General features: G+C 42.5%; 1 protein-coding gene across 1 annotated transcript in view; it reads left to right on the top strand.

Moving 5' to 3' along the window:
- Window positions 1-2,523: 2,523 nt before the first annotated feature.
- CHM (CHM Rab escort protein) overlaps window positions 2,524-12,321 on the top strand; it is a 67,438-nt gene continuing 57,640 nt past the window's right edge. The window contains exon 1 of the mRNA XM_028714708.2: window positions 2,524-2,638. Within this exon, the coding sequence (XP_028570541.2) occupies window positions 2,590-2,638 (49 nt within the window). The 5' untranslated portion in view covers window positions 2,524-2,589. The remainder of the gene's footprint in view (window positions 2,639-12,321) is intronic.

Below are 12,321 nucleotides of genomic sequence, written 5' to 3'. Positions count from 1 at the left end.
AACCTTAATAATAATGACAACAGACGGGTTGTAGGGGTGGAGTCGGGGGGGGGAGCTAGTGAAGTAAGACAATAATGAACTGCAGAAAAGTTCTGATAATGGCAATTTGTAAGAACTCAGTTGTTTGGTGTGGCAGCACCTACACTTTGGAACTCCTTGCCTATTGATATCAAGCGGGTATCTTCACTGCACTCTTTTCAGTGCCTGCTTAAAATGTTTTTGTTCCACAAGCCTACCTAAATGCTCAGGAAGCTGAAGTAATTTTAATCTTTTTGGCATTTTTACTTTTGCATGATTTTCTTGAATTCTTGTTTTATCTTCTTGAAAACTGCTTTGATGTTGATTATTTTTTAAAATAATAATAATAATCAAGCAGTGTATAAATTTTATGAAACAAATTAATAAAATCAGTGGGGGGGGAGTGGGGCACATTGATGCACGAGGCACGTTAATACACTGACAATATTTCAATATCGAGAAATGCTTTTTGGGTCTCGACAGCACTAAAATGTGTCTATACAGGTGTGAGTACAACAGTTGCAACCGCACTGCCCGCCAGCTAGCTGTTGGCGTTTGATGAGAGTAGGTGTGTTTTTAGCATGGCCAACTAAAAAATTACATGAAATGTAAAAGTGTTCCAACACTGTTTTACGTCGTTTAGTTAAGATTTAAAAATACCAAAGGTAATCAGTACAGGTAATTAGGATTACACATTATTTTTAAATAAGTTCGGTGATTTTAGTAATAATTGTTAGTTTTTTTGAAAATGTCTATTGGGGCACTTTGATACACTAAGACACGAGGCACATTGATACATATAAAAGTGCCCCGTTAGTGTACAATAGTGCCCCGATATACAAGTTTGTATGAAATCTCTCAACTCATTAAATTTGAAAAGAAAAAAAAACTGTTGTTTACTACGTCGCCAAAGTCCCTCTGGAAAAACCCAGGATCTTGTGTGTTTGTCTTCCTCATTGTAGAAGATAAGGCAAGTGTTGATTTCAAGGATGTTGTTTTGCCTTTGCCAAAACCAAATTTCCCAAAGGGCACATCTTGAACATCATCTCTTTATACTTTTTCTATTGACTTAAGTGGATATAATGTGCAATAGAAGCTAAACATCAAGTAATTATCTTCTTTTCTATAAGCTTTTTGTTTAAATTACTATTTTGTGACTACCTAATGTGAGTTTTTATACTTTTTAAGTTTTTCCAAAGTTTTTTTTTAAAAATTGATAGGTGTTTGAGGAAAGATTAATATAAGTTTTGATGTTTTGTTAAGAAAACCTGCCATAAAGTCTATGATATATGTGAAACATTGTTAGTTTTGATACATAATTTAGATTTTAAGTAGCAAATTGTAAGGTTGATTATATAATCTCTCACAATAAAAATTGTTTTTCATTAATTTTTTGCAAATAACTACCATTCTCATACAATTTACACTTTGTATCAAAGTCTCCCTCCAATGTATCAAAGTGCCCCATAGGTGGGGCAGAATGATACAAAACCCATTTTTTACTGAAGTAATTATATTCTCATTATCTTCTAACTTTAATGGTTCTTTTGATTGCTATTACAATATTGATTAGTTATGTCATGTATCAAGCCAAATTTTTTATTATTTGACTCATGTTTGTTACATAAAATAGGAGTGAATTTTTCTGTATCAATCTGCCCCGCTTCCCCCTAAATTCAGTTAAGAACTGAAATGCACACGAAACATACACTTGGCAACCCTTTGAAACAGCAGTGATGGGTGATAAAACATCCCATGATTTGAACAGGCATTAACTTTTTTCGTCTATGTATGCATGTATGGAGAAGGCAAAGAAAGGAAGGAACTTTGCTTTTGGCAATATTATTTTTCCCTATACCATTGCAGGTAAGGAGCGTCAACAAAAGTTGTGTGGTTTGTGACAATCCAGAAATCTGGTTGCTCTAAGATAAAACATTTTTTAAAAAGCAAAGCAAAATTACATCCAAGCAAATCGACACTGAGCAGCATAGTTTTAGTTTACATTAACCGAAGAGAGGTTCGGTTTTCACGCTTTTTTCACGGGCTGCGAACTGATGGTTATTTATATAGGTAAGGACTGTATGCAAAAAAGTTCCCGCCAGACGTTGCTGGACTGCAACTCCCATCATCCCTGCCCATTGACCATCCCGGCTGGGGCTGATGGGATTTGGAGGCCAGAGTATCAGGCGCCACATTAATTCATGACATTTGATGGGGGGGTGTTATTGTTTTTTTGTTCCGTTACCTTAGTATGGTGTTGTTTTTATACTGTAAAGCTCCCTGTGCTCTTCAGATGAACATTTACATTTAATAAATAATAGTTCCCGCCTCTCTCCCTCCCTTTACCTGGGAGAGAGATTTTTTTTAACCAGGTAAAACGGTGTTTCGTGAGGCCTAGGCGGACGACTACATCACCCACAATGCACCGCCACCCCCGCCAACAACCTCCGCTCCATAGCGTCCGGTGCCCGAAGCTAGCTCGCAGCTTCACTTCCGCCAGGAGCTGACACGCAAGCGGGGCGGAGGGGCGGGGCGTTGCCGTATGACAGCGGCCGCTTTCCCCCTCCCAAGATGGCGGATAACCTGCCCTCGGAGTTTGATGTGGTGGTCATAGGAACGGGTAAGGGCGGGGTGGGTAGGATTGCGCGCGTGTATATGTAACGTGGGAATCAGACGTGGCTGGCGGGTGGCCGGTCTTTGGGAAGTGAGAAGCTGGAGTGAGTATGGAGGAGAGATGGGCTTTGGGGCAGCAGGAATGAGGCGCACAGGGGAGACCCCGGCCCCATTTTACCTGCCCTCCGTTGCCCCCTGCCTTTTGCCTACCTCACGTCCCTTTCCCAATGGTGCAGCCTATTCAGAAGTAAGGGCAACTAGTGGAGGCTCGCTCCAAAGTAGGTGGGGTTAGGATTGCAGCCCCATCTTCCTAAAAACACAGTAACCTATTTTAAGAAATGCCAGTTCACAGGATTTTAGAGTTGAAGGAACTCTGAGGGTCATCCAGTCCAACCCTCTGCAGCTCATGAATCTGAAATACTGTAAAGCCTCCATGACCATCCAACCTCTGATTGAAAACCTCCAAGGAGAGTCCACCACCTCCTGAGGGGGTCTGCTCCACTGCTCATGTAATCGGCTTTGGTAGATTCAGGGAAAGCCCCTTTCAGTTCATTAAATATAGGGCTTCTCAAATGCTTCAACTTTCCTGCCTGTTTGATATCATTATTGTTACTTATCCAATTTATGCCCCACCCTTCATCCCAAAGGAACAATCAGATAGGAGTATCTGAGAATAAACCTTGGTTGGTTTTTGGTTTGTGGTCAGCGTTCAGGTGACATTGGCTTGTTTGTGAAATTATTAAATTTGTTTAATGAATAAATTTTATTAAATACCACCCTTCATTCGCAGATCACAGGGCAGTTCACAACATAAAAATGCAGTCATAGAGCCTCACAGGGAGTCACTCTCACAATTAAACCACAGTTTGTGACAAACTGTAGCTTACTGTGTTGTTAAGGCCACGTCATAGAATCATGGCATTAGAAGGGACCTTGGAGGTCTCTAGTCCAACCCCTGCTTGATGCAGGCATTTAACTACAGCATCTCTTACAGATGGCCAGCCAGCCTCTGCTTAAACAGCCATTGCTTGAGGCAAACCTGCTAACTGTCAAACAGCTCTTACTTGGTATAATTCCTATGTTTAATACAGTACAATTATTATTAGTAAAAATAACAATTTGCACACCACCTTATGAGTTGTGCAATGAAGTCCTTGTGTTCACTTTCACAAGGTAATTATTGTTTTTGAGGTTTGGTTGTGGTGGTTGTGTGTGTGTGTTTCTAAATAGGGTTTTAAAAATCCTTTTCATGATGCAATAAGGGAAAAGAAACCAATCTAAATAAAAACCTAAACGGAGAAAAGAAAATGCAGAGTCTTCCCTCAAAAGCAACGCTTAACCTTTGTCTCACACAGAAGGTGGTGTAGCCTCCCAGCTCTCACTTGGAGCTTTTTCTTCTTCTCCCAGTCTCTCACCCTGGGAGTTCTTTGCTCCCCTGCCTCTCACCCAGGGTACCTCCACCAACCATCTGGGTTTTTGTGGTTGTCTTTACAAATAGGAAACTGAAGCTGAAAACAAGCTGCTTGCTTCCATGTACCCACACATTCTACAGACAAGCAAGGTTTCGAGCTAGTGTTGTCAACCTCCCTTTTTGCAGGGCCTCCAAGTCTTGTTATGAGCAAAAGCAGGTGAAGCTGTTTCCTAGCCTGCAGATGAAGTGATGGAAAAGTCTTTACCAGCCGAAATTCTGATTGTTGTGACATTGCATAGGAGTTATGCCAGAAGTAAAATTGGCAATCCCAGTAGTACATGAGACTCTTAATCTCAAGTTTGTAGATCTGAGCCCCATATTGGGCAAAAGGATTTCTGCATTGCAGGGAGTTGGACTAGATTGCCCTCTTGATGCCTTCCAACTCAACAATTTTATGCTTCTATGAATTCCAGTTAACTCTTGCTGACCATGGCCAGAGGTTGTATATGAAGGATGTAGCTTCACCTTGTGTTCACTTCTCCCCTGGCCCCCTTTTTCTTCTGTATCACAGCTGCTTGTGCATCAGACCCTAACAATCTCCTTCCTCTCACCCTGGCTTCTTATCCATTTAAGATTCTCTGTTGGATCTTGAGCGAATGCATTGTCCCTTATGTACCCGTTAAGCCACTGCAGTCTTCAGGAGAGCTTCTCTTTCAAGTTTCAAAGATATTGAAAGCCCACTCCACAGTAACATGGAGCAGGGCTTTCACTGTGGTTGCCCTGTTCTGTGGCATGACATTCCTGTTGAGATATGACAGGTGTCTCCCATCTGCACTTTCTGGAAACAATTGAAGACATTTTTGCTCTGACAAGCTTTCTCAGCTGGATGAATAGGTATCTGCTATAGGTGTCCACATTGTATTCTTTCTTTTTTTCATCTTCTGTTATTTTTGGTGCTGTTTTTATTATATTTTTGTGCCTCACAAAAATTTTGTGCCTCATAATGTGGAAGGTGATTAATGAGTAGCAACAACCAATATTCAGTCCATGAAAGCTAATGCCATAATGAATTGAATTTTGTGTGTGTGTGTGTTTGGATGGAGACATTCTGTTAATACTTGTGCTCTGTGTATAGCAAATAACTGCTGCATGCTGAATGTATTTAAAAATAATGTTCCACAACAGACTTTTCCTCACCTTCCAAATAGTCCTGTGTGGTTGGTAGGTAGGTTGGTCATAATGCTTCCTATTTTATGAATTTGGGCCTGAATTTGGGAGATAAATGACACAGAAGAGACCTTGCATGCCGTCTAGTCCAGCTCCCTGCTCGGTGCAGGAAATCCAGAAGTTAGACAGCTGTTATTTGGGGATGCTCTAGCTTTCCCCGAATATTTCTGTGGGGGAGACCCCACCATTCGCCTAGGTCAGCAATGGAGAACTTTAGCCTAGGGAAGTGAATGCAGCCTTCCAAACGTTCCTCTGTGACCAGTGGTCAAGGATGATGGGAGTTGTAGTCCAACAACATCTGGAGGGCCACGAGTTCCTCATCTCTGGGACAAAACATTAGTATTAGACCAGCGTTTTCTCATGTGCTTCAGCCACACTGGTTGTATCCAGTTAAGTCTTACTTGGAGTGAACCCATTGAAATTAATGGACCAAAGTTAGTCTTGTTCATAAATTTCAGTGTGTCTGCTCTATGATGAACATTAAATATAACCCCAAGTCGTTTAGGACTTTGTTTACTAATAGCAGCATCACAGTTGAGCTTTGCCTCCTACCCAGTCCTTGGCTCCTGGCAGAAAGTAAACAGTGCCAATGAGAAGCCTCTGTCCAGCACCTCCAAGCCTTTCGCTCTGACCCTCAGAACTCTCCCCAGGGAATGCCTCCTTTACATATGGAGAGATGTACATGTAGAAGCCTCTGACTTTTGTGTAGTTGGAATGTAGCCTATAGCGTAAAGATAAGAGTCAGATATGTTGTCCCACCCACCACTGACATGTGGCCCCCCCAGAAGATTGCCTGCTAGGAAATGTGGCCCTCCTCTTTACCTTGGTGGTACATTGGTACCACCAAAGTTCTTGTTACTCCAGTTTAAATAAGGATGCTTGTATTAGTACAGACTTGTGAATAAGCTGCCAGAAGTAACTAGCCTTGGTTTAAGAACAGTTTAGTTTATGAACAACTTGGACTAAGAACGCTGCAAACCCAGAAGTAGGTGTTTTGGTTTGTGAACTTTGCCTTGGAATAAGAACATGTTCCGCTTCTTGTCGTGTGGGTTCCATTTGTAAATTGAGCCCCTGCTGCTATGGGAAAGCACGCCTTGGTTTAAGAACTCTTTGGTTTAAGAATGGACTTTTGGAACATAAACCAAGGTACCACTGCATGTATACACTAGTTTGCTGGGGACTGGCAGAGGATGGATGGAGAATTCTGCCCCCTGGCTGCCCTCTGTGTTTCTTGTTTGTTGCAGAGGAGGGAGGTAGTGTTCTGCTCCTTCCCTCCCAGCCCTTTCACTCTTATATATGGAATTTCATACAGTTGCCTTCACTCAGTTCCTTGTCGCCTATGGCATAAATACAAGGTAATATTGTGATCAGTGGGCTGATTAGCTCCAGCTGCATGCTTCTGAAAGTGTTTGTGTTTTTCACTATTGAATGCTACTGTCAGATATTGTAGCTCAGGAAGAGGGAACTTTTTTCTCAGTCTGAGAACCACATTCCCTTTCAGGAGCTGTGTGCAGACCCAGAGGCAAAAATAGGCAAAACAATGAATGCGAATTTCCCTATGTACAGAAGGTTAGTTTCTACAAATTCACATATCCCCCCTCTGATCTAAGGATGCATTGTAGCCAGGCAGAAAAATTCAAGGAGAGTGCAAGCCAGGGCTCATGAATGTTGTGGCTCAGTGTATGTGTGCAGCCTGGGGCAGCACTGGGACCTTAAGACTTGAGGTTCCCCATTCCTGTTCTAGCTCACAACACTAGTTGACTTTGGAACATAAATAGATAATTCCTAAGTGCAGCCTTTTAAGTAGAGTTTGATGGGACTCATTGGGGAGCTAAGTTTGGATTCTGAGAGTGCAAAACTTTTAAACTCTAGGGATGTAGGTTGAAAATGCAAGACTTGTCTTCATTCTGTATTTTCCCTGTTTGGTTTTAGCATTGTTTGTTTCTTGTGGTATTAATAAATCACAAAACCCCCTCATGAAATTTTGGGTAGAATTCACCATACCATATGGTGAATCATGAGGTAATATGCAGAAAGGGTGAGAGAATGGCAGCATGTGTGATGGCATTCGTTGTTGTGTTACTGCTGAAATTTAAGTAGCGTAAGAGGAACACTTGTGTCCTGGTTCTCACTGAATGAAGAACTTGAACTCAGATTGTAGATATGAATACTGCATATAAATTCCTAATTGCTGAAATTGGTACATAGTAAAAAAGAAGAAGAAGCAAGAGTTAGAAGACACAGTAGGTTCCATGCAAAGCCAGTTAAGCTAAGATGTTGATCCAGTAAGTGACATGCCCCCTGCAATTCCATTATATAGGAATGGGGCGGGCACAACTTGGTGCTGCAAATCAGGCTGTTCCTTGGACTGGGCAAGCAAACAAACACTCATTGGAGAAGGCTGAGCCTGCATTGTCTGGTCATGCCAACTCTGGCTTCTCCATGACCTAGACCAGTGTTCCCGAACCTTGGGCCTCCAGCTGTTTTTGGACTACAACTCCCATCATCCCTCGCTAGCAAGACCAGTGGTCAAGGATGATGGGAATTGTAGTCCAAAAACAGCTGGAGGCCCAAGGTTGGGGAACACTGACCTAGACGACAGAAGAGACATTAGCAACACTTCTGGAGCAGATGGGGCAGCAGGCTCCTCTTGGGAAAGTAAGCTGGGGGAAGGCCCTCGTAGTTCTGGAGGTAAAGCCAGATTCGGAGTTGAAGTTGGCCTTGAAGCCGCTGACAAGATGAGCACGAAGCACCGAGGTAGATGACAGGGAGACAGAACGGGGTGTGGAAAAGGCATCCCACTGTATCCCTCCCCAGAGCCCTCCTCCCTTGATGACTCCTTAATATTCTGGGACTATGATATGACCAGCTCTGTTCCTCTGGGTCCATCCCCAGTTGTCCATGGTTACGCCTACCCTTCACCCTGATCTGACCGTCTTCTCCAGCACAGGAACCACAGCTTGAAATGAGGACAAGAGTCCTAGCATTATAACCAGTAAAACTAAACCGCAAATCTGTTAAGTTATCAGATAAAACACATTCCCTTCTGAAAAGAGTTTGGGTTCTCTTTCCTTGTGCCTGAGCCAATCTATTCCCCCCTCTTTTTCTGTCTCTGAAAAAGAAGTTATTCTTTAAAAAAAAAAGAGTCACTGTAAATTTCCTGGTTCCATGCATTTCCCCCCTCTTTTCTTTTTCTAGTCTTCTCTAGTTATAAATAACACATGAAATGACTTTCAAGGTAGAAAGCAGGGATCCATTTTGAAATATTCTATAAAATAAAGAGTGATTTATGGCTCCATATGATTTTGGCTGAAAGCATTTGGGCTTTGCCCAGTCATCAAAGTCCTGTCAGGGGAATCTATTATTTATTGTTCGATATGCCGGGAGTGGTGGTAGTACTTTATTTTATGTTTATCTTATGTAAGTATAGTGTTAAGAAAAATCAATTCCAGATACTAATACAGTTTTAAAAATCTATTGTGGCAAACTAACCAAAAGATGAGGTACAAAGTGAAACATTGGGGGCGCCGGTTTTAGCTCCCTGCAAAACACACACACTCTCTCACACACTTTCTCTGTCACACATACACAACCTTAAATGTTTTGATTACTACTGAATATTTGGGTGCATGATCTTCCTCAGTTTCATCATAATGCATTTCCTGCTGTAATGTTTCCATAGTTCAAATTTTTGTAAGCAAGTGGGCTTCATTTTACGCAAGCAAATATTTAAGCATCTGGTGCAGGGTGGAGGGTGGGGAACTCTCAAAACTAGATGGTGTGAACTTGTTTTTCATATTGTCATGCAGCTATTTTATTCAATGCCATACAGATTTGTGAGCTTCTGAAGTAGGTTATTGGCTTAAGTTCTAGCTCTGCTTGCTTGTGATGCAAGGTTAGCTAAAACTCTGTGGAGATGGTTGGCAGGGGTGAGGAAATCTGTGGCTCTTCATTTGTTGCTGGAATGCAACTCCCATCAGCCCTAGCCACTGGCCATCCTGACTGGGGCTGATGGGAGTCCAGCAACATCTGGAGAGCCACAACTTCCCCATCCCTGAGCTAGAATTGAGACACATTAATCCTGGAGGTCTGAAAAAGATTTTCCACTTTGTTGTAGGGCTCACCAGGAAGATTTTATTAAAAAGCGTTGAGGAAGCTGTGGCCCTTCAGATGTTGCTAGGTTCCAGCTCCCTTCAACCCCCGCCAGCAGCACCAGTGATATGGGGGGATATGAGTTGCATTCCAACAACATCTGGAGGGCCACAGTTCTGCCAACCCTGTGTTACAGAATAATAGAAATGTCTCTGTGGCGTAGTGGTTCAGTGTGCCTGGCTGTTAAGGTTGGTGGTTTGAGCCCACCCAGGGATGGCTGTGGGCAGGAATTTATAAGGAAAAAAGTGCAATCCCAGGTGCTCTGTTGAATTTTGAGCCCCACGTTGGGCAAAAGATTCCTGCATTGTAGGGGGTTGGACTAGATGACCATAGTGACCCCTGCCAACTCTACTGAACTAGGATTCTACTGAACTAAATAATATTAGAGCAGCAAAGGAGTCAGTTCTCTAAAGTTAGCAGGAATATCTCACTTGCAGAGCCATAGTCAGTGTTTTCTTTTTTGGGGGGAATGGGGGGTCCATTGTGTAAACCTGTTTTCTTTTTGGCATACTACCCGTCTGCAGGACCCCTTTCTCAGTCTACCTTTTGTAGTGTGGGAGGTGCTGCAGCTTAATGCCTTTTTGGGCTGTGAAAATAACATCTGATGCCCTGAGGCAGCCCTGGTGTGCACTGAACCTGGCATGAGGGCACCCCATCTGTGGGTCAGGAAGAGTTTTTAGTGCAGTGGCTCCCACATTGCTAGGGTGACAAGACAAGGAGTACTCAGGAGGAAAAGGGCTGAGGTCTTAGGAACTGCAGTTTGTTAAGAGTGTTGGGAATTGTAGCTTTATGAGGGCCCCCTAACAACTCTCAGCATACTTAACAAACTACAGTTTTCTGGGGAAGTCATGGTGTAACAGAGCTTTAACTGGTTGTTAGTTAGTGCTCACATTAGTGTGTAAAGCCCTAAATGACTAACGTCTCAAATACTTGAAAGAGCATGTGTATTTTTTGGACCCACCTTATTTTTGTTCATACGGTGTTATATTATCCTTTAATATTAATGCTGTGTTTTAATTGTTGTAACCTGCCCTGGGATCTTCTGGTGAAGGGTGGGTAATAAATGGTAGTAGTAGTAATGATGATGATGATGTATGGTGTCAGTGTGACCCCTGACCACAACAGGTGCTTTTTGGTTTTTTTGGTCAGGTTGGAGTTGCAGTACCTTGGATAGCTCCAAGCAGACCTTCTATGCTCCTCTGAGGCTCCACCCACTTCCTGATGAGCAATCCTCCAGCTTGCACTCCGTTGCCTCTCAGTCAGCTGCTGCATTGTATTGTCTGTGCTAGCAAGCAGGCACTGGGGTGCATGGGGCCTCTGGTGTAAAGGGAGCTGGTTCTTCCGGGAATCCCAGTTAGGTGTCTCTGGCTCAAGATGCTCCTGACTGGCAGACTCACTGTGAGTGTTTGGACTCAGCACCTTTGGGGCTTCCACTACTGGTGAGATGCCCCAGCACGTTGAGAACCTGGCATGCTAAGTAAAGTCATAGCATCTTCTTGCCCACACACTATGTGGAAAAGCACCCTTTGCCCCTTTTCCACATTCACTGTTTGCTTAATCCTTTCCTGTTCATCTACAGGCTGTGTCCATGGTGAGCAGCTTGCTGCACCAGCATATGGGCATTTAATAAACTTTGTTTTCAGTACCATGATCATATGTTTGAGTCATACGGTGTTGGCTGCCATTTTGGTTAGGACAGCCTGGTGTAGTGATGTATAAGACCAATCTGAGGCCTGAATTATCAGTTGTTTAAACAATATACCAGTGATATTATGACTAGCTCTTCTCCTCTTGATCAAACTTTGAATCTGCAACTTCCAAGCTCATCGCTAAATATTTAAAATGCTTCTTGGTAATGTTTTAAGTCAAAGCTCTTTAGACGAACTCAAATTTACAGTAGTTGGAAGGTTGCCCCATCCCAAATTGGAAAAGGGTAATTTTGCCTCCTTTTCCTTTACAGTTGCATCCAGCATTCATTTCCTAGATTATAAACTGCTAACATTTTATTAATATTACTTTCAAATCTGACAGCAAAAAGCCTTTTATATTAAACCCGTAAAATAGCTCATAGGGATTTCTGGATGAAAGGTAGCAAATGCAAGGTGGTTGTTACTTGATTACAGATGGTGATTTTGAAATCTTGGTATGCATTGCTTTAAGATTTAAAGGTATTTGAAAAGCTCGCGTAGCCAAACAAGCATAAACTACAGGCGTTGTCTGTTGCAATGCACCATTCTGAGATACCGGCAATGTGTCAACGAAAGTAGCTGGAAGCTTCGCCCAAATAGTGTTTCTTCAATGGAAATCAATATGCTAATTGGCTCATAGAACTGGGGACACTTGTGTAAGTTTGAAACACTGCTTAAGGAAAAAGAATTCTGGCCTGTGGTGTGAAACTCCCAATGCCTTCAGAATTGTCTACTAGGCAAAATAAACTTTCATCTATTCCTAGCGTAGCAATCCTTTTTCTCCTCCCCACCCTGGGGTAAAACCCAAGTGTTAAAATGGTGTTCCATCACAACAAAACAGCCATTGATGTTGGGAACTTGCATTGAACCTTCATAACTCCCCCCTCCCTTTTGCCAGCTGAGATTAAATCTTCCACTATCTGTCAAAATGGTAGGCCTTAAAAATGACTAAAAAGTTGCTGAAAGTCTGAATTTCTACCTTAAGGGCACCTGAAGATATGAAATAGATTAGAATGCTTCCTGGTTTCATACCGATTTCTGATCTTGTTATGGAGTCATTTTGCTGAACTTGCGTAAAGCTCATCTACAAGGCTTCGGCTTGGTCTTCTTTATGGTCTTACGTGATAGACAGCTTTGGTGTCGCTTTCCGTTACAGTGCAGAAGCAAAAGCAACCCTGTTATGTGCACATAGAACAAGGGTGAGGAACCTTG

The sequence above is a fragment of the Podarcis muralis genome, chromosome Z (assembly GCF_964188315.1).
Source record: "Podarcis muralis chromosome Z, rPodMur119.hap1.1, whole genome shotgun sequence".
Taxonomy (NCBI): Eukaryota; Metazoa; Chordata; class Lepidosauria; order Squamata; family Lacertidae; genus Podarcis; species Podarcis muralis.
Note: the sequence above shows the minus strand (reverse complement) of the source record. Positions and strands in the feature narration are given on the sequence as shown.